At 37.7% G+C, this 22,575-nt stretch overlaps 1 protein-coding gene across 6 annotated transcripts in view; it reads left to right on the forward strand.

Moving 5' to 3' along the window:
* The window catches only part of LOC6739534 (G protein-coupled receptor kinase 1), a 101,178-nt gene that overhangs the window by 63,845 nt on the left and 14,758 nt on the right, over positions 1–22,575 (forward strand). For 4 of the 6 annotated variants that reach the window (XM_039292445.2, XM_039292444.2, XM_039292446.2 and 1 more), the window contains 5 exons: positions 2,485–2,676; positions 2,730–2,885; positions 2,939–3,265; positions 13,419–13,519; positions 13,736–13,954. In XM_039292445.2, coding sequence (XP_039148379.1) covers positions 2,485–2,676; positions 2,730–2,885; positions 2,939–3,265; positions 13,419–13,519; positions 13,736–13,954 — 995 coding nt within the window. The remainder of the gene's footprint in view (positions 1–2,484; positions 2,677–2,729; positions 2,886–2,938; positions 3,266–13,418; positions 13,520–13,735; positions 13,955–22,575) is intronic. The other 2 variants (XM_039292449.2, XM_039292448.2) reach the window with 2 other exon arrangements.

A 22,575-nucleotide genomic window follows, 5' to 3' on the forward strand; every position in this document is an offset into this window, starting at 1 on the left:
ATAGCGTCTCGCTTCGCTTCTCGCGCGCACTCTGCCTTCAGCCTAATGGGAACACCCCGCAGCCACTGGCATGGGATCTACAGGACTCAACAGCTGATTAGCCGTTAATCACAGCAAATCCTCAAATGTTGCTAAGATCGGCAGCTAAAAACGGTTCGGAGCAATCCGATCAATCCGTTGTGAAGTGAGTCCAACTTGGGATTGCTAGAGATTCCGATGTATTTGTACTGGTTTCTTAATCGGTTTACCACCAAAAATAAATATTGCACAAGTTGGCCTTTCAGAAATACAGTGCCAGTACGGCAGTGTCAAACCCCCTCACGTGGATCCACTGAAGAAACAAATTTTCGTTTTTCGGCTTTCCCCTGATTAAATATCATCTGACATATTGTCTTATATACAAGGCAAAACAAAAGCCGATAATATTAAAGCGGAAGATTATGAAAAAAAAACTTGAATAATTGTTTAAAAGTGTGGGCATGCATGGCTAATTTGTAGGTGAAAGGAGGGCCGCGGACACCGTGTTTATGGAGGTTCTATTTAACGCGTCCCGTTACTCAGAATTTATATGTGGAAAGCTGTAATTTCCTATAAATCTGTTTACGTAACGTGCTCTTATATTCCGCCGCCGTCTACTGAATTCCCAGAATATCTAAATCATTTGTCCGCTATTCAATCCGTCTCAAATAGATGGTCTGATAGGGGCCCATTGGTAGTTCTAGGTGATTTGAATATACCAGGCTTAATGTGGTCCCCAGAAGAAAAATCGAATATCCCTTTTCCCTATATACATGACTTTCCTGACGGTCTGTTCGATTTATCGTTATCGCAAGTTAATTATACTCGAAGCTATATTCGTCGATTTTTTTCTATGTCTTGGAACAATTCCTGAAAGTATGTTTCGTCCAGAGTAGCATCTCTTACTCAACTTCAAGATTCATATTATCCCACTTTCAAAGAAAACAATCGACAATTCCTGTTAGCACAGGATACGAGACAGTTTTTTAATTTCGTTAGCACTAAGCGCAAAACAATTTCTCTCCCTCTTGTTTTTGTTTGTTGTTTTTTGATAATACTACGAAAACATCGGATCAGGCAAAAACCGATCCATTTGCCAAGTTTTTTCAAATACCGTATTCTAAGTTACCTCATACCCAGCAGCTATACTCTTACGCGGTATCAAAGTCGAATTTAATGTTTTGTCCCAATCTAAAATCTCACTGTTTTACGATCTTCATCATGTTAAGCCTGTCCGGAAGGAGTCCTTTGTAATTCCTCTTCATAAAAATGGTAGCAAATTGGATTCAAGCAATTACAGAGGAATCTCTAAATTGTCGGCTATCCCAAATCTTTTCGGAAATGTTATCACTTTGCAGCACCTTTGTAGGTCAATTATATAACCATGTCAGCACGGTTTTATGAAAAGCAGCTTAACAACTACTAACCTTTTGGAGCTAACTTCCTTTTTAATACAGTGTTTCTAACAGATTTCACCCACACTGACTTTAGTAAAGCATTTGACTCTGTTAATAATTCCCTTCTAGAAGGGGAACTTTATTTATTACATTTCCCTGTTGATCTTTTGAATAGCAATTTAAATTATTTGAATGGCGAACGCAAAGAGTCCTCTTAAAAATTTATTTTTCTTGTATTCTTCGAGTTATACCGTTTTACACTACGATGAACGTGTAAAAAACAAGAAATATGTGTAAATTAAATCATCACGGTTTTATCAAACGCATATCAACAACCACCAACCTTTTGGAGCTATCTTCCTACAGGGCTTCAAAAATAACCTTCTACACTGACTTTAGTAAAGCATTTGACTCTGTTAATCATTATCTTCTATTATCTTAAGCAACTAATAGAAGTACAATTTTACATAATATGTCGTGGCAGTTTCGGTCGGTTTTAGGGCGTTAGAGTGGGCCTGGCGAAAAGTTTTTATGGAAGTCGATAGACATTTACAAGACAAATAAAACTGTGAAAAAATATCAAAACATAATTAAAAAGTGTGAACATGGCAGTTTTGTGCGGCTTAGGACGTAAGATTGGGCGTGGAGTTTATTGGCAAATCGATGGAAATTTACAAGACTAATAAAATTATGAAAATATATCGAAAAATGGTTCAAAAATGTGGGTGTGAAATTTTTTCATATATTAGTCGTGTAAATTTCTATCGATTTGCCAAAAAACTGTTTGCCACGCCCACTCTAATGGCCTAAAGCCGCTCAAGCCCACACTTTTGAAAAATTTTTAAATTTTTTATTATTTTATTCCCCAATATCTATCGATTTACATCCCAGAAAAATTGTGAAATTTCACGATCGCATGTAAACAAGCTGAGTAACGGGTATCTGATAGTCGGGGAACTCGACTATAGCAATCTCTCTTGTTAAATTTTACGCCCTATGTTTTTTATTTTATGTACATGTGTTTCATTATTTAGATATTAATTCGCAATTGCCGTTTGATATATTTCAGCTAACTATGAACGATTTCAGCGTTCATAGAATAATAGGTCGGGGGGGTTTCGGAGAAGTATATGGATGCCGAAAAGCTGACACTGGAAAAATGTATGCTATGAAATGCTTGGACAAAAAACGGATTAAAATGAAACAAGGAGAAATGCTAGCTCTTAATGAAAGAAACATGTTGCAAGCAGTCAGCACTGGAGTAAGATCGTTTATAAATAGTATTGTGCTTCAGTAATTTAAAAATTTCCATAGATTGATTGTCCGTTCATAGTGTGTATGACGTATGCCTTTCATACGCCGGATAAACTATGTTTTATATTAGACCTAATGAACGGTGGTGATCTTCATTACCATTTATCTCAACATGGTATTTTCAGTGAGGATGAAATGAAATTTTATGCAGCTGAGGTAAGAAATACCATTAAATATTTTATTCCAACTTAACCCCTTTTAAATATTAGGTGATTTTGGGATTGGAACACATGCATAAACGTTGCATTGTGTACCGAGACTTAAAACCCGCCAACATACTGCTCGATGAAAACGGACACATACGAATTTCTGATTTGGGATTGGCTTGCGACTTCTCAAAAAAGAAACCGCATGCTTCAGTGGGAACTCATGGATATATGGCTCCAGAGGTGCTATCTAAAGGAACATCATACGATTCGTGCGCAGATTGGTTTAGCTTTGGATGTATGTTATATAAATTGCTTAAAGGTCATTCTCCATTTCGACAACATAAAACAAAGGATAAGCTAGAAATTGACAAAATGACATTAACTATGGTATGTTTACAAATTCTTTAAATACATTAATTTAATATTTTGAGATATTTTTATCAACCACAAAACCTGTAATTTTCTGAAGCAAGTTGTTGATGCATTTACTCCTCTTCGTGCTTAATCTTAACTTTCTAGCTTATATTCTCAAGATCACAGTGCTTATACCTACAAACAGAGGGGCATATTGGTTATTCATATGTACAAAACAAAAAATCTTAATTTTTATTGGCAAATGCTACGATAATAATATTTACAGTTATATATGTTATATAGCTAAAGTTTACTTATCCCATGGAGAGGGACGAATGAGGAAATGAAAATCGCTAAGCCTGCTTTAAAAAATCGGCAAATAGTATTAAAAATAAATTGAATTATTGTTTCCTTATAAGAGACAGTCCAGTTTCCGACTGTCAAATACCCGTTACTCATCTAGCGGAAACAAAAAATTTCATAATTTTTCTAGTATATCGATGGATGGATATTGGGGAATAACAAAAGGGAAAGCTATAATTAAGTTCCCCGACTATCAGATACCCGTTACTCAGCAAGCGAATAGTGATGTTTGTCAAACAATAAAACGAAGAAAAAACAAAACATTTTTCAAAAATGTGGGCGTGGCAGTTTTTGGCGGCTTGTGGGCGTTAGAGTGGGCTTGGCAACAACTTGCGCTGCATCTATGTCTCTGGAATCGATCGGGTAACGGGTTAAACAAAAGAGAATGCTATAGTGAAGTTTTTTTTATTTTTTTGAGATATCGATATATATTCGGGAATAAAATGATAAAAAATTTAAAATTTTTATAAAATGTGGGCGTGGCAGTTTTTGGCGGTTTTAGGGCGTTAGAGTGGGCGTGGCAACAAGTTTATAGAAATTTACAAGACCAATAAAATTATGAAATAATATTCAAAAGTTTTTCAAAAATGCTGGCGTTGCAGTTTTGGGCGGTTTTAGGGCGTTAAAGTGGGCGTGCCAATTTTTTTTTGCGAATAGATAGATATATATATAAGACTAATACAAAAATGTATAAAAATGTCATTGATGATTCAGAGATGTCTGCTTTCAACAATATTTAGATGCTGATCACACAAAAGCACGGAATTAAACTTGCTCTTCAACAGCAGGAGACTGAGCTGCATACTATATATGGGGTTGGGCACCGTTTTGATACAGAAATCCCCAGACGATGATCAATGACATCCTGTATATTACATGAGCAAAAAGACTTCCGGTGGCGAAAGAAAGTTAGTTACGAACTGGAAATCCTTGCTGAAGTAGAAGCACTTGGGATTTTCCATGAAGGCTAAGGAACTCAGTGGAAAAGAGTTTAACGTACCAAAATTTAAAGAAAATAAAACGCTGGCCGGCGAGCCGCTATATGACTTATCAGCATCATTATCCTCACCAACTAGAGTGAGTGAGCTGGAGTTAATCACAATTTTAAAATTACTGACAGATCATTTCGGCACACGCCCCTCCGAAATTACCGCATTCTACCATTTTCATACAATTACATTGCAGCACTGCGCACATTGGCACGGAATTGTAATTTTGTTTCGAATGTCGCGCGACCATTTCGTGTTTTGCCACTCATGCGGCATAAAAGGCCATCTACAACGCGTCTGTCGCCGTGCGGGATCGCCAAGGGACAACACACTTACATACGTACGTTTAGTAAAGGACTCAAGGAAGTTTTATTACGTTTTGCAAAATCTGTATTGCGCCTTCGTAAAGATAAATGTTACTTTCGTAAACCATCTATTAAATATAAATGCCTTCTAGAGGCAAAATAAAAGCAACTCAATAAGCTTCCACACCAAAATATAAAAAACAATTACAAGCTTTCCTCGGAATGTCGTTCTATATTCCTCAATAACTTCGATATAGTTTACCGTAAGGGATCCAAACTGGGAAATGCTGATTTTCTGAGCCGCTACCAATAAAACCGACAATGAATTATTATTTTTATAATATACATTTTCATTTAGAAGAAATTGATAAATTGAACTAGTGTTGTTTAATTTTTCAATTGACCACATATGTTTTCCTTGTGTAGGTAAAGTTGCATTCGATGCTTGGGAAATTAACATTAGGAATAACATTATAGCCATTACTCTAAGCCTATGGATTCCGGAGCTACTACGAGTAACTTTTGCCTCTTTAAAAGGAATAGGCCGTATCTTAGCCTCAATTCCAGTTAAGGGGCAAACCTTTGTAAACCTTTAAAGTGATCCATCTTGTAGCTTTACCCTGACTCGGTCCGGTCGTCTTTTCCTTTATGTACTTTTTCTACTTTCCCCAAGGGCCATCTTGCTGGGTGACGATTTTCAACTTTTATTAATAACCTTTATAAATATTATGCATACATATTTTCCATTTTTTTCTTTGTAAAGCTTGTTTAAATAATCATTCTCCTATTAATTCAAAACTCCCGTATAATTTTCTGAATTAGTGTCTATCTATCTAAACTTCCAAGTTTTTCGTCCGTAGTGGAGTTAATAGAACTTCTAAATCGTCTTTGTCACTATTGGCTTTATAAAAAGGCCTTGAATTTAACACCGCTCCAATGTGGCATAAAAGAGTTGCCATCTCTTCATAAATAATATAGTACTTATTGACTATTGTCGCCTATTATTCTTTTAAGGTGATATTTTACAGATTTTACTCCAGCTTCCCAAATACCTCCGTAATGAGGTCCTGCCGGGGAAATTAAATGCCATTCAATTTGTTCATTTTCTAAAATTTGAATAATTTTATTGTTTTCTTTGAGTTTTCTGCAAATTTTCATTCAATTTTCCGGCGGTGCCCACAAAATTTGTTCCATTATCAGAAAACACATTATCCTCTTCTCCCTCTTTCCAAATTCAGCGCTGGAATTCTGTAATCTACCTCCCACTCTTAATAGCCCGCCTTTATCTAAAAATGGGTTCAATCCTAATATTTTGTTTTTAGTATCGATATCTTATTGGTGGTTTAAACAATGCATCTCTGAACTGAATTTCCTGCTGTTTTCTTGTTATTAATGCACTTGCTACCTATATTATTTACTGTAAGATATGTGGGAAATGATTTGCTTTTTAATTTTATTTCAATAAATCTAAAGATATATACAGTAATTATCTATAATTTTAAGGTTTCTGTTAATGCAGTACTAATAATTATACTATCTAAATCAACCTCTTTTGGCCAGTATTCTTTCGACTTGGCTTACCATAGCCAAATAACCATCCACCAAATTCTACAATCTAGAAATTTTTCTGGCTTTACACCCCTAGATGCTATGTCTGCGGGGTTGTCTTCGGACTTAACATGTCTTCACTCGATCTCCTTAACTTTTCTAATCTCGTCAGTTTGCTGTCGAATATATTTGTCTTTATTATTCCCATTTTAATCCGTGCAATCCAGCCATATGCCTTCGTTTGACCTCCAGTTGCTGTCCCGACTTTATCTATTAATTTTGAGAGGAGATGTGCAGCACAAAGTTTTAATTTAGGGATAGTATTTCTATTATTCTTCGTTTACCGCCCACATTTTGGAAAAACTTTTGGATATTTTTTCATAATTTTATTAGTCGTGTTAAGTTATATCGATTTGTCAAAAAACTTTTTGCTACGCCCACTCTAACGGCTCAAAACTGCCACACCCATATTATTGAAAAATTGTTGGATACTTTTTCATAATTTTATTAGTCGTGTAAATTTGAATTGATTTGCCAAAAAACTTTTTGCCGTGCCCACTCTAACGTCCTATAACCGCCAAAACTGCCACATACATTTCTTAAAAATTATTGGATATTTTTTCATAATTTAATTAGACTTGTAAATTTCTATCGATTAGCCAAACCACTTTGCCGCCACTAAAGCCGCCGAACGGATTCTTTAAATTTTTTACTCATTTTATTCCCCATATCTATCGATATCCCAGAAAAATGATGAAATTTCGTGTTCGCATTCATATTAGCTGAGTCCCCATTACTCTGATTAATCTGATAGTCGTGTAACTTAACTATAGCATTCTGTGTTGTTTTCTCCTATTTTTATTCCTCTTGGTTCCCATGTTTTAAATAATTATACTTTAGAAATGCTCTCTATCATCTTGTATGATTTATTTTTTAAATAATTCAGAGAAAAAGTCCAACTCTTTTTCTTCTTCAGTAAAGGTGGGAACTTGTATTTTTGGTAATACTTTTTGTATCATCTATCCCATCCATAACTACTCCATTCTTTACCAATACCCCGTTATTAGTGCCGGTTCTTATTTCGGAAAAATTCATCCTTTCGTTTAGTATGTTTAAAATATTTTTGACGTCAAATTCTAAATCTTCGACTGGTTCGTCAAAAGAGATATAATTTTTGTATCTTTTGTAGAACTCTTTTATTTTACTGTTTGTTCTACTACATAAAAATTCTACTTTATTAGCTCTAAGTAGGGAAACTTCCCGGCGACCCCTCAAGAGTTTTATAGTTTTTTTTTATAGTTTTAAATACTCTCTTAATTGGTCGAAATTTTTGTCGAAAACCCCTGCCAACTAGTTTGGGTCACTTTCAATTTTCTTAGGTTCTATTTTAGTCCCAGAAATATCTTTAAGGCTCGAATATTTACTCTTTAAGGTTTCAATTACTTTAAAAATTTCTGAAAACATTTTTTGGTTGATATAGTCACTAGTTATTTCACCAGATTAAATCACTCTTATTTATCTTGTTAGGCTTGCCAGTGCTAGGACCTTAATTATTGTTTCAGATAGCATACTGATATAAATTCAATTTGTCCACTAAATATATTAAAAGCTAACTTATCTGCTGCTTCCGTTGGAGGTGGTTACAGATGATCTTCCTTGCTCCTTCGATGTTGCCTTGAATTTGATATTGGTGTTGAACTAAAAATGTAACTTGCGAGTTGTTTTGTTGTTGCTGCTTCAATGTCGTTTGCGAGATATTCATCTCTTAGAATTTCGGCCTCTTGCTTTTCTTTTATTAATTTTAAACTCGTTTTATTTGGGTTTTGGAGTTTTTGTGTTTCACTTTTGAACTTTTTATTTATTGAACACCGCCGCACCGAACAGTTTCTGGCCTTCGTAACGCCAACGTCACGCAACAACCGTGTATTAACTAAGAAATTTGTTTATTATTTTGTCATCCAGAATTGTACTTGTAATTTTTTTTATTTTTTTCACTTTTTTGCCGCCTTTAGCTGATTGAGCGCTCGCAACAAATCAGACTCTTAGGTTCTCGATTAAAATCTTTGAGTTTCTTACGCAAAAAAAGCAAAAAACCACAATTTTAGCAATCTCTGAGTTTTTTACTACTGGTGCGAAAAAACTGCAGAGAATTTCGAAAAACAAAACAACCGACATGTTAGCAGCCTGTGGCTAATCATGCGCTCGCAACAAATTAGACTTTAACGTGCTTGTGTTCTGACTGCAGAGTTGGTTCAAAGGACCAAAATGTTAGAACGATCTAAATAAGATGTTATTGTTGTTGTTATTTTTAATTTACGGTGTGAGGCAACCAATATTCTTTGTCACGTTCATATGTGAACACATGGTTTTGGCGAGATGCAAGTCTACACTGTCGTGCAGACGGACGTCTTGTGTTAACGCTGCGCGAATTTTCGTTGTTTACGGAGTTGGTTCGGTCGGTACTTGCGGAAAACTTACAAAACCACACGGTGGAGTTGTGCCATAGATTTGCGCGTTACTTAGGCGAGTGAAATGACCGTGCGTTGCATGTAAAAGGCCATACTTTAAGTTGGCCATTTCTGCTGATAAAAACAGCTGATAGCGCTGGCAACTTTTCGCAATGGGTGATCGTGGGAGTGATCTGATCTCTCAACGGTGAGATCAGTGTTGAGTTTCGACCGTAGAGCGCGTAATTCGAACTTAAATTAAAATCTTAAAATTTGATTTGATATTGGTTCCTTTGGTGCGTACCATTCTTTAAGAATAGGAAAAAGGCACAAAGGTCGCGGACATACCAAAAATCGTCCCCTTAGGCCATCTTAGAGTTGATGGATAGCGCAATGGTGGCAGTCCCCCAATCTCAACGACCCGTATAGGTGGCGTATAGGCTTTCGAGATCCCCTACTATTGGACGAAACCCGACTCAGGGAGACAGAATCGCGGTTCCCGCGGTGGCTTGCGCCGTTGACTAGCGACATCAGTGCTGCTGTAGAGGTGGAGAACTTTGCTCCTGCAGTTGGACCACGATTACCGTACCATCGCAAAAGGCTGGTCCCCAGCTGGATCCCCATTGGTCTTCGGACCTGACCACGGCACTCCAGAACGAGGACCTTAAATGCATCCTCGTAAGGATGACTGGCAAGATAAACATCCTGCTATCCGGTTTTGAGACCCAGTGGCATGTCACAAGAGAGACCAAGGTTGTAGTATCTGAACTCGTAGCTCTTAACAACAGGACGATAGAGCTGAACGAAGGGACCACCAACGAGCACCGTGATGAGCAGTGCTACCCAGTCGGATGTCCAAAAGCCTAGCAAGAAGGCGCAGGTGCCAAAGGGGCAAGTGCCCAAAGCTCAGGCGCCCAAGCCGAGCAACCATACTACTGGTAGCAACGGTGCAGGAAATCCGACAACCAAACAAGTCCAAGCAAGGCAGCTATGCATCTGTCGCCAAGACAGAATCTGCACGGCTGAAGATTGGGCCAAGGTGAAGCCTATGCGCCTGCAAAGCCAAAGCCACTGATCGTGAAGAAGACGGGCGAGGCTTCGTACGCAGAGATGCTCCGGAAACCAAGATCGGACCCAAGCCTTAGCAAACTGGGCAGACACGTACGCAAAATACGGAGAACTCAGCAAGGTGAGCTGCTGCTCGAAGTAGAGCGAATAGCCTCGGAAAGCGTTTCCAAGTTTAAGAGCGATCTAGAAGCGACGTTCAAAGATTTGGCCCCTGTGCGTACGGGTGCGCAATAAATAGCACTATCCTGCAGCGGACTGGACGAGGCTACGACAACATAGGAGCTAGTGGCTGCCTGGCCGCTCATTTCCAGATGCGGGATGGGACGCAGATATCATTAGTGCTGATGAACGCAAACGATGCGATAGCAGTCCTAAAGCAGGGCCACCTTTCAGCAATGTCTTTTTGGCGGAATCTTTCCAACGAGGTGAAAAAACTAGAAACTAGTCCTGTTTTCGAAAGGCAAGGGACCAGCACATGCTGCGAACAGCTACCGCCCTTTATGCCTACTGTATACTCGACTAGAGGCCATCAACGAAGTCAGCAATATGGCTTCCGGAAGAGATAGAGTACCCTGGACGCTCTCTCGGCCGTGAGTAACATAACCAAGACCCCTCTGCCTGGTGAAAGATGGCTAGGAGACAGAGAGGAATACTGCGCAATTCAGACTCTGGAAGTAAAGACCGCCTTCAACAACGCTAAATGGCCCGTAATCCTCGGAGCCATGAACAGTATTTTGGTCCCGAAGTACCTGAGGATGGTCGTTGGCAGCTACTTTAGGGACCGTGCCCTCTGGTACGATACGGAAGCTGGCCCAAAAAGTAGAGTAGTAGTAGAGAGTAGAGCGGCACTGCTTTGCTGACGATGTGGCAATAAAAGCAGTCGCCAAATCAATTGCAGACTTGCAAGAAAAATGTAACACCACGATTGAGCTGCCATCCACTGGTTCGAGAAAGCCGGGCTAGCAATCGCGGCGCACAAGACCGGAGCCACGTAGAGTCAGCCCAAAGCCTGTTCTGCGTTCAGCAATTGTTGGCGACTGCTTTTATTGCCACATCGTCAGCAAAGCAGTGCCGCTCAGCAATTGTTGGCGAACAGGGAGGCATGGGAGCTGGGACACAGCTTAATATAATGAAACGAGTCCGGCCGGCTTCTGGCTTCACGTCGTGCTCATCGAAGTCATACCTTGACTGTCAGTCCCGGTGAGCGAGTAAGGACTGAAGAGCACAGGGAGGTTTTTGATTTAGTACGTAGGCATAATTCCACTAGGGCGTATGAATCGTGCTTGCCACATACCGTAGTTCGTATAATAAAAAAAACGTGGCTTGGCTCTTGGTAGCTGGGAGAAGTCCAACGAGGGCTTGAGCAGTTCTTGAAGAATTCTGTGGAAGCAGTTTTTAAACTTCGATAGGTTGTCAATTTAAGCATCACATACCAACAGTCTTTCGTTGGATTCCAAAATTATTTGCTCTCGGTGGTACCATTGCTAGTCATTAAACAATTGCTGACTGTAGCTTCTTGCTGCTGTCTGCTGGTGAGGCGGTACTCTTTATGACAGATCTGCCTTCGCTTCCTCCTGCCCAACGGGGTAAACTGTTGGCTCTGCGAGAAACTCACTTGGTGCCAATTGATCAAAAATAATATAGATTTAAAGTCAAAGAACTTCTATGGTGAAGGGCATATTTTGTGAAATTTACAATGCATGAGCATACGCGTGCACACATACAGTTGTCTGCTATCAGTGTATGCGCAGAAAAGAGCTGTTAGCTGTAGCGTTCTCCGTTCTCTCGCTCTTGAACAAAAATTCGACAGAGCCTGGAGACACCTCTAGAGCCACGGCAAAAAAATCGTGTGCCAAAAAATCGTATGGCGTTACGCATCTTGTTATTCTAGTGTCTTTGGTCTGAGCAAGACCGACCAGAGATGCAGCAGTAAAAGCAGTTCAGCATGAGAAGCGACAAAAGAGAACTGAGAGAAAATGGGGCATTCGGTGAAATTCAGAAAGACAGTAAAGCCGAATGTTGTTAAAGGAAAACTTAACTTTGTAATAAACGTCTATAAAGTGAATAAAGTTAATAAAGTCTAAGAACTTCTAAGATGAAGGACATATTTTGTCAAATTTATGAGTAGTAGTAACGGGTTTAATTTCGAGCCTGTGATTCATATAAAAAATTCATCATTAAAATCACAACAAGAGAGAACGCTATGGTCGATATCCTCCTCTATCAGATACCCAATACTTAGCTCAGAAGTGTGAAGTAATATTTTTAAATTTTGGTTGGGATATCGATAGAAATTGGCAAATATTGGTAAATAATATCATGAAAAAAATCAATACCTTTTAAATGCGTGATGGCTTTTGGCAGCTTTGGTTAGAGTGGGAAAAAGTCATTGTTAAAAATTGATGGTGAGACAGCTTTTTGCGGTTTGTGGGCCAAAATAATTTGGTACATCGATAGAAACTGGTAAGACAAGACGATGGTAACTGGTAAGACTGGCGCTAGGCTGCGCTCTGCCAAAATTTTTTTGGTATATTAAAGAAAAAAAAAATTTTGCAAGAGAAATAAGAAAAAAACTAGTTTTTAAACGTTTTTAAAATTTTCTAGAATCTATGTACATGCTTAACTTAACTTTCTACCTTTTATAGTTCCCGATACCTTGCCGTTCCTACAGTCGGACAGACTCAAAGGGCTAGTGATCCTAGACAGGAATAAATAGACCGTTTCTGAAAGGGTATAAAACCTTTTGATTTCCGGAGCTTCCTTTTTATACCCGTTACTCGTAGAGTAAAAGGGTATAGTAGATTTCTTGAAAAGTATCTAACAGGCAGAAGGAAGAGTTTATATTGTTGATCAGGATCAATAGCCGACCATATCCGTCTGTCCATATGAACGTCGAGATCTAAGAACTATATTAGCTAGAAGGTTTAGATTAAGCATACAGATTCTAGCGAAAAAGACGCAGCGCAAGTTGGTTGACCGCACAAAACCGCACGACTACACTTTTAATAAAAATGGTTATATTTTTCAACATTTTTATTATTTAATATTTTTTCCTGTAATATCTATCTATTTGTAAAAAAAAATTTCCAAGCCCACTCTAACACCCTAAAACCGCCGAAAACTACAACCGTTTTGAACCATTTTTCGATATTTTTTCATAATAATAATAGTAAAAATTTCAATCGATTTATAAAAAAACTTTTTGCCGCGCCCACTCTAACGCTCTAAACTCGACGAACCGGCACACCCACACTTTGGAAAATTTTTTTAAGTTTTTCTCATTTTATTTCCCAATATCTATCGACATCCCAGAAAAATGAAAAAAAATCACACTAGCTGAGTAACGGGGATCTGATAGTCGTGTAACTCAACTATAGCATTTCCTCTTGTTTTAAATGAACTTTCTTCAAAAGTTTTTGTAATGATAATACGTATATCCTAATACATAATTCCTCATTTGTTGCAGAACGTAGAACTTCCAGAATCGTTTTCTTTGGAACTAAAGAATTTGTTGGAAATGTTACTTCAAAGGGACGTCTCTAAAAGGCTTGGGTGCATGGGAAATGGGTAAGAATAATTGTGTAACAGGAAAAAATTACATTGATGAAAACCAAAGTATGGTTGATAAATTTGCGCAAATTACGAAATTTCCTTTTGCTCCGAGTTTTGGAATAGGGACAATTTTTGTGACCATTTTCGGAATATGCGTATTGTAAAGCTCCCCTTTCCAACGCAGAGCACTAATATATTTTCTTTTTGTCACCCCTTACTGTTGGTTTTCAGCGCGGATGAAGTAAAAATGCACAATTTTTTCTGTGGAATTGATTGGCACCAGGTTTACATACAAAAATATACTCCACCTTTAGTACCCCCTAGAGGGGAAGTAAATGCCGCAGATGCCTTCGATATTGGATCATTTGATGAGGAAGATACCAAGGGCATAAAACTAAACGACGCCGATCAAGATCTATATAAAATGTTTTCGTTGACTATATCCGAAAGGTAAGATTTTTAATCGAATGCCCATTTTTGGTTTCAGTGCGAAATGTGACGGTCTCACCTGTCGACAAACACGTATAGAGTTCGAGGAAAAATAGTCAAATCAAATGCATATCAAATATATTTCTTTTCTCTTAGACTCTAAAGCGAACGTCGGGCTTTTTCTACGCTTCGAATTTGCCTTTGCGTTTGTTAATACCAGTGGCGGTTTTTAATACATTCTTTAATAATTTTATTCTGATATATCTGTCTTTGTGTTTGATGTACCCTCTCTTTTGTGCGTTGTCCGCAGTTTGGTGTTGTTCTTGAATGCACATAAACTGCACTATGCACCCGCCCTCTCGCTCTATCACACAAAATCTAAAGTTCTAAGCGCGCAGACTGCGCTCATGCTGTACATTTGACAACTCGCTTGCAAATGTGATTTTGTGTTTTTGTACACTTGTCCGAATCCAAAAAATATGGGTAGTACTAATGTTGTCAGCTTTCAAAATAAATGCCGCCTGTTTATATAACATGTACAGCCAAAAATGACTTGTTGGCTATGTAATAAAATGGTGCACACTAAATGCTCTGGTTCCAGCGGCCGAACAAGTAATGACCTAGCTAAGGGCCCCAATTTAAAAAACCGTTGTAATGGCTGGAAAGGACTAGAGATAGTTTTCGAGGATCTGATGATCTCCTCTCCGGGCTATATTCGCAGATTAATAGTCTTAAGCTATTAGAAGAATTTCCAAAGCGCAAGAAAGCCGCTGGTGGTAGGTTGCCTAAGGGGAACGCCCCACAGCGACTCCATAGCAGATCAGCTGTCAATCAAAAGATTCGAATTAATCTGATCAATCCGTTGTGGAGGGAGTCCAGCTTGGAATTCTCAACCAGTGATTTGGACCAATTTAACCACCACAAAGGAATATTGAGTCCGGGCTAACGGCACAAGTGGGACCTTCAGAAATAAAATCTGCAGTGTCTAAACCCCTCACGGTGGTTTCACTAAAAAAACATATTTTTGTTTCTCGGCTTTCATCTAATCAAACATCAGCTGATACAAACATCTTATATACAACATATAACAAAATCTGATGTGAACGCTGCTATAGTTTCGATGTCTTCATTTCATTTATTTTCATTTATTTGACCCCTCCGTTCAAATACTCGCCCCCGAATGCTATGTGTATGTATGTGTAAGTGAGCTAGATGTACATTCTTATTGCTAAATGCTAGCTTATAAGTAAGAGCTAGATGACAATATAATTCATATTTCTACCTAAAACTATGCAAATACATGGTACAGTGGGTCTTTGAGTTACCTATCATAACTCCGCCGTCCTGACTAACTGATACCCTTATCACGGTTTTAATTGCTTGTTTGTAGTTCTATAATGTTTTTGTATTTTTTTCTACATATTTACATACTTTATTTGTTTTTTATTATTAGTGCTTAATTGTGTGATCGTTTCTAATGTTTAATATTTTGAATTCTCTAGACACCTTGGTACGGGTTACGTACGTCCTTTACATTTTGGAATCCATTTTATAGATGATATGCTGTGCTGTCGAAATTCTTTACCATTTTGTCTCTCATTTTGTATTCAGATGGCTTTCTGGCGATCTAATCATATTGTATTTCGTTTGTTATACGCTTGGGCTTTTTTTGATTTTTTCTGCTTCGCTTCTACTTTTTCCCAAATTTCTACATTTTTTAATATTAACTTATTCTTTTAGCTTCTCTTTAAATTCGTCTAGTATTTTTCCCCTTTGCTTTAAACCAAAATCACTTTGCTTGGAGTTTGCTTGATAATGCGGTGTTGTGTATTATTTAATTCGTGCTCATCTTTATTTATTACTGTGGCCCAATATATATATACCTTTCTCCGGTCCTACTAGTTTCGCTATCATTGGACCCAGACCTATATTGAACCTTTCAACCTGTCCGTTCGCCTCGGGTGATCCAGTCGCAATCTTGCAACATGCTTAACATCAAACTCGAACACAAATCATTGAACTTCTTGGAACTAAAACAACTTCTCCTATATGAAATGATGCATTAGGGCTTGCTGTATTAGTGATATTTGTAGCATATAAACGAACCGTAAAACCGTCTTTTACAATAAAAATATGTTTTTTGGATCTACCTAGATCTACCAGAAATCTTTTCCTACTCGTTTTAGGGGATAACACAACACATTTTAAGCAATTTTTTATATGAACACAAATAAGATTTAAAAACAAGAGAGAATGCTATGGTCGAGTTTCCTGACTATAAGATACCCGTTACTTAGCTAGAGTGAATGCGAACGCGAAATTTTTATCATTTTTCTGGGAGATCGATAGATATTGAGGAATGAAAAAAGAAAAAATTTTCAAATTGATCCAAAGTGTGGGCTTGACCGGTTCGGCGTCTCTAGGGCGTTATCGGGGCGCGGCAAACATTTTTTTGCAAATCAATAGAAATTTACAACACTAATAAAATGTAAAAAACGATCAGCATATTTATCAAAAGTGTGGGCGTGGAAGTTTTGTGCGGTTTCTGGGCGTGGCAGCATGGGTCAACATGCTTGCGCTACGGACTTGTCTCTAGAATCTGTATGCTGAATCTCAACCTTCTAGCTTTTATAGTTCCTGAAATCTCGACGTTCATACGGACAAAGTGACATGGCTAGATCGACTCTGCTATTTATCCTGATCAAGAATATATACTCTTTATATAGTTAGAAACTTCCTTCTGCCTGTTACATACTTTTCAACGAATCTAGTTTACGCTTTTAGTCTACGAGTAACGGGTATAATGACATCTAACATTTTTTCTCTACCTATGTGTCCGACCTCATTGTAATATAATCTTCCATGTCTGTACGAACATAAAATAATAATCTGTTTCTCCCTTTCTTATTTTGAATAACTTCTTTTTTCTCCCACACATTTTTAATTTCTTGAATTTTTTTATCGTTAGCTTTGGAGATTACTAAATTAACTTTAAACGTTTTCGATTATACTGTCAAAATATTCGAGCATCTACTAAAAGCATCAACATGCATACTTTTATCGTCTCTATGTATGCAAGAAAGTATTGTTCTCGGAAGAAAAGCAGGGTCTGAGCAAAGACACTAGAATAAACAGATGCGTAACGGCCATACATTGGTTTGGCACTATGCAGCCACTTTTTTGGTGATGGCCAAATTTGCTCTCTTTCCGCTCGCTTACGCTGAGAGCGTAAGAAATTTAAAAATAGAATTTGCTTGCTTCTGTGAGTAAAAACAATAGAAGAGAACCCGTATATGTGTGCGTGTTGTGCAAGAAGACGATTTTCGGTACGAAATCAATTCTGATCGCGGAAACGAATTTACATATTTGGGGAGTTTTGGCCTATTTCGTAGCAATATGATGAAATTGCGCACTTTTTAAAAATATCAAACTGGAATACTATATAAAAAGAACTGAAACTGAAAAAGAACTGAATCTAATGTGCATTTTAAATAATACAAATTGTTCATTTACATACATAATATTAAGTCGAAGGACTTAATAAGTATACTAAGCAATTAAAGCAAATACAAAGGAAATTATTATAACTACTGTAATTTAAAATATAAATTTTCCCAATAAAGACATTACATTGAGAAATAAGTATTTCATAAAAATAATACGTAGTAGAAAATAAAAATTTATAAAATAAATAAAAATATGAAAACTGTTTAATGCAAAAGTCGTATCTTGAGGCACGAAGTGCGGACACAAGCACTCAACAATCATTGCCTTATTAAATTTTCACACGTCGCTAGCTAAATACTCTAATGACAAATATTCTAATATAAAGTAATTTTTGAAATTTGTTTTCGTGATATTATGATTCCGGCTATTACTATCTCTAAGCTTTATTTAAATAATAATAACGTTAAGGCAATGCAAAACAAGAATTTTTCGCATGGTGCCAATTGATCAAAAGTAATATAGATTTAATGTCAAAGAACTTCTATGGTGAAGGGCATATTTTGTGAAATTTACAATGCATGAGCATACGTGTGCACACATACAGTTGTCTGGTATCACTGTATGCGTAGAAAAGAGCTCTCGCTCTGGAACAAAAATTCGAGAGAGCCTGGAGCCACCTCTAGAGCCACGCCGAAAAAATCGTGTGCCAAAAAAGCGTATGGCGTTACGCACCTTGTTATTCTAGTGTCTTTGGTCTGAGCAAGACCGACCAGAGATGCAGCAGTAAAAGCAGTTCAGCATGAGAAGCGACAAAAGAGAACTGAGAGAAAATGGGGCATTCGGTGAAATTCAGAAAGACAGTAAAGCCGAATGTTGTTAAAGGAAAACCTAAACTTTGTAATAACCGTGTGATTTTCAATTGGGAACTATGGTATAATATCATTAATTTACTATTATAACAAAACTATAAGTTGAGTATATATCAGCAAGTGGTGAGCAAAGTGGCGCAGCTGGTTTAATTGAAAGAAGTTCGATCGAGGAAAACACAAGAACGTTAATAGATTTAGTTTAGCTGCTGGCTATTAAGATGGGGCGGATGAACGAAACAACGGTGCTAGATGACGGCGGAAAGCTTTGCGAAAATCATTCTGGAGTTGGACGAGGAGTCCATACCGGCGAAGAATTGGTTTGATAATTTTGAGCTGAATGCAGGCTCGTGCCAAAATGATGTTTTTAGATTATACGTTCGGACACCAATATGCAGAAATGCGTATGCTGCTGGAGACGGAGTTCATCCAACAATATGTGTGCACAAACATTTCCGCGATCGGAAGAAACGCAAGCAGTAATCATTTCACGAATTCGTACGGCAGATGGAAAAGATTGCTTCACTTGGCAACATTGAAGAACGCTCGATGATCCGATTTGTTGTGGACGCCCTAAACATGAGGAGTAATTTTAGGAACTCTCTCTACAGTTGCAAGTCCTACAAAGAGCTAAAAGAGCAGTACCTACTTCAGCTGCAGCAGCAGGAGTAACAGTTGCAGCAGCAATTGCAACAACTGCAGCATGCTGCCCTTGCGGGAGCAGGCGCCAACGACGTGCAGCAGAAGCAGGTGGAGGAGGTACGCGACCAGATCGACCACCAGGCCAAGGCCACCGTGGGCGAGCGCAAGGAGATCGAGGACAAGGAGAAGAAGTTGGCCGAGTTCGACGTCCAACTGCGCAAGCGCAAGGAGCAGATGGATCAGCTGGGAGGCGGAGCGACGGCAGCCGGAGGGCTGAATAAGGAGCTTGTGGACAGCGGAAAGCGGAAACCGGCAGTCGAATATAAAGTAGGAGACATAGTCGCCATACGCCGGACTCAGTTCGTTGCGGGAAAGAAGTTGGCTGGAGAATATAAGGGACCGTACGAAGTTTCAAGGCTCAAGCGGAATGGTAGATACGACGTTCGGAAAGCAACAGATTTTGAAGGACCATCTAATACTTTTACCAGCTGCGATTAGATGAAGTTGTGTCAGTATATCCAGGACAACGAGGATGATTGGTCATCTCGGACAGATGATTAGTCAGAAATGCCTGAATGTAGGAAAGTATTGTTCGCGGAAGAAAAGCAGGATCCGAGCGCGACAAGGGAAGCAGCAGTAAAAGCAGATCAGCAGGAGAAGCGACAGCAGAGCAACAGGAAAAGCGACAGCAGAATAAAAGGAGGGAGACAAGAGAGAACAGAAAAGGCGTTCCTTTTGTGAAATTCATAGAGACAGTCGCAAGCGTGGAGTAAAACCGAAAGTTGTATAAGAAAAACATAAACGATGTATTTTTAAACCGTGTATTTCTAATTTTTAACTATAATATCAATAATTTACTATTCTATCTATTACCGGATTAAGGTTAATCTTATTAAGCGTTAAAGTAAGAGAATTAAAATCAGTAATGATTTTAAAGCGTTTTTCTTACAACTTAATCTAAATCTTCGCTGTGGGTGAATGATTGCCATTGTTTCCAGTTCAAAACGGTGATATTTTGCTTCAGTGTCGTTTGTTCGCTTCGAAGAATTTAATATGGAGTGTAATTTTCTATCCTCTTTATTTTGACAAAACTCAGCACCGAAACCAAGAGCATTTGCATCACAGTGCTGTTATATTTTGTCATTAAAGTTATAATCGGCTAAAACCGGTACCTGCACTATCTTTTCCTTAACTGTTTAAAAATAGTTCATTTCCTTTTCTACAAATTTAAATTAATCATCTTCTCTCAAAAGGTCATATAATGGTTTCGCCAATGTTGAAAAATCTTTAAGAATCTACGGAAATATGAGCATAAGCCTAGGAAACTTTAAACGGATTGTATTCTGTCTGGAACTGAAAAATGTTTTATGGCATATATGCCTTTATCATCACCTCTAATGCATTGGCCATTTACAATGAATCCTAAATACTTTATATTCTTTATTTTGTAAGCTTATTTATTTTTTATTTGTTTTTGTTACTTTATTTTTAAGCTTATTCGTGGTGATGTCGAGAGTCCCGACTTGATTAGTCGGCTTAATTTCTCGGTTCCAAGTAGATTCACTAAAAACTATATACCCCTTATCTTAAATTATTGTACATCAAACTATGAGTTGCATGACCCTTACAGAGTATTATGTCCTGACTATAATAGACTTTATCCTATTATATCTGTAATCTTGACTGTCTTTCGCTCTTAAAGCAATCAATTCCAACTTTTTTAATACATAATTAAATCTTACTAATATTAATATTTATTACACTTTTTTATATTATATTTATTTTTTCGTTTTTGTTCTCTTTTCTATATTGCGCCGATAAACGGCAGCGCCCCTCGGTCGGTTGGCGGGAGGTGTGGCCGTGTACAGGTCGTACGAAAAAAAAAAATTGTCTGGTTTTGAGCTAATCTGAGAAAGGATTAATGAATTTAAGCTTTTTAAATTATTAATTAACACCTTGTTTAATTTTCTAAATTCTATGCATGGTCGTATGTCTCCTATTTTCTGTTTGATTAAAACGGTTGGTGAAGCATATTCTGGTTCGCTAGGTTGAATAATACCCTCTTTTAAATATTCATCTAGCAATTTTTGTATTTTTTCTTCTTTCCGAGTAGGGGAGTCTTTTTAGGGCGCAAGCTAATTGGTTTTAACGTTTCTAAACATTGTTATACCCGTTACCCGTAGAGAAGTACTACTATACTAGAATCGTAAAAAACAGGTAGAAAGAAGCGTTTCCGACTATATCAAATATGTCTGTCTGTCCGTATGAACGTCGAGATCTCAGACTCTATAAAAGCTAGATTCAGCACACAGATTTTAGAGACAAAGACACAGCGTTGACCCATGTTGCCACGCCCACTTTGACGCCCTTAAACGGCATAAAACTGTCTCGCCCACACTTTTTAAAAATGTGTTGATATGTTTTCACACATTTTTTCACATTTATATTAGTCTTTTATATCGGTTTGCAAAAAATCTTTTTGCCACGCCCACTCTAACGCACTAAAACCGACAAAAACTGACACTTTTGCAAAATGTTTTGATATTTATTCATAATTTGCCAAAAAACTTTTTGCCACGCCCAACTCTAACGCACTAAAGCCGCCAAGCCAGTCACACCCACACTTTTGCAGAATTTTAAAATGTTTTCTCATGTTATTCCCCAATATCTATCGATATCCCAGAGAAATGATGAAATTTCGCGTTCGCATTCACACAAGCTGAGTAACCGTTATGACTATAGCATTCTTGTATTCACTAAATATTCAACTAAATATAAGCTAGAAGGTTGAGATTTAGCATACTGATTATAGAGACCCAGCGCAAGTTTGTTGACCCATGCTGCCACGGCCATTCTAACGCCCACAAACCGCACAAAACTGCCACGCCCACATTTTTGAAATATATTTTTAGATTTTTTTTTATAATTTTATTAGTCTTTGAAATTTCTATCGGCGTGCGGAAATACTGAGTGCCACGCCGATAATTACGCCCAAAACTGCCACGACCACATTTTTTAACCATTTTTAGATATTTCCTCATAATTTTATTAGTCTTGTAAATTTCTATCGATTTGATAAATCCCACGCCCACTCTAACGTCCTAAAGACGCCGAACCGGTCACTTTGGAAGAATTTTTAAATATTTCTTTTTTTATTCGCCAATAAATATCCCAGAAAAATGATCAAATTTCGCCTGCACATTCACACTAGCTGAGTAACGCTTATCTCATAGTTGGGGAACTCTACTATAGCATTTTCTCTTGTTTCATATTAAGTTCTTTAATGAAAAGTCGTTGATGATGACCTAGTACATATTTAAAAAAAAATATCCATATAAATATGGACGAATGTAAATATCTATTATACCATAAATTGCTTGCAAAACTTATTGGTTTATGGTCTTGTGATAGGACGGCACTTATGGCGAATTTACTAGCAATATTAGTAACTTAAAATGCTTTTGTAAAATCAGGACCAATAAGGGGTTTTGGTTTTTCTGCAAATCTGGAAAGAGCTTGCGGTAATGTCCTAAGAATGATTTAATTTTGTTTTATGTTTTAGGAATGGGAAGTAATATGATTGCTTTTACTTTCTCTTTATTGAGTAGTCTTCACTTTTAGTGTGAATTTTTTTCAAAAATTCACATTTGCCTAACTGTAGCTTAAGAATTGCCTAGTCGAGTTTCT

The sequence above is a fragment of the Drosophila simulans genome, chromosome 2R (genome assembly GCF_016746395.2).
Source record: "Drosophila simulans strain w501 chromosome 2R, Prin_Dsim_3.1, whole genome shotgun sequence".
NCBI lineage: Eukaryota > Metazoa > Arthropoda > Insecta > Diptera > Drosophilidae > Drosophila > Drosophila simulans.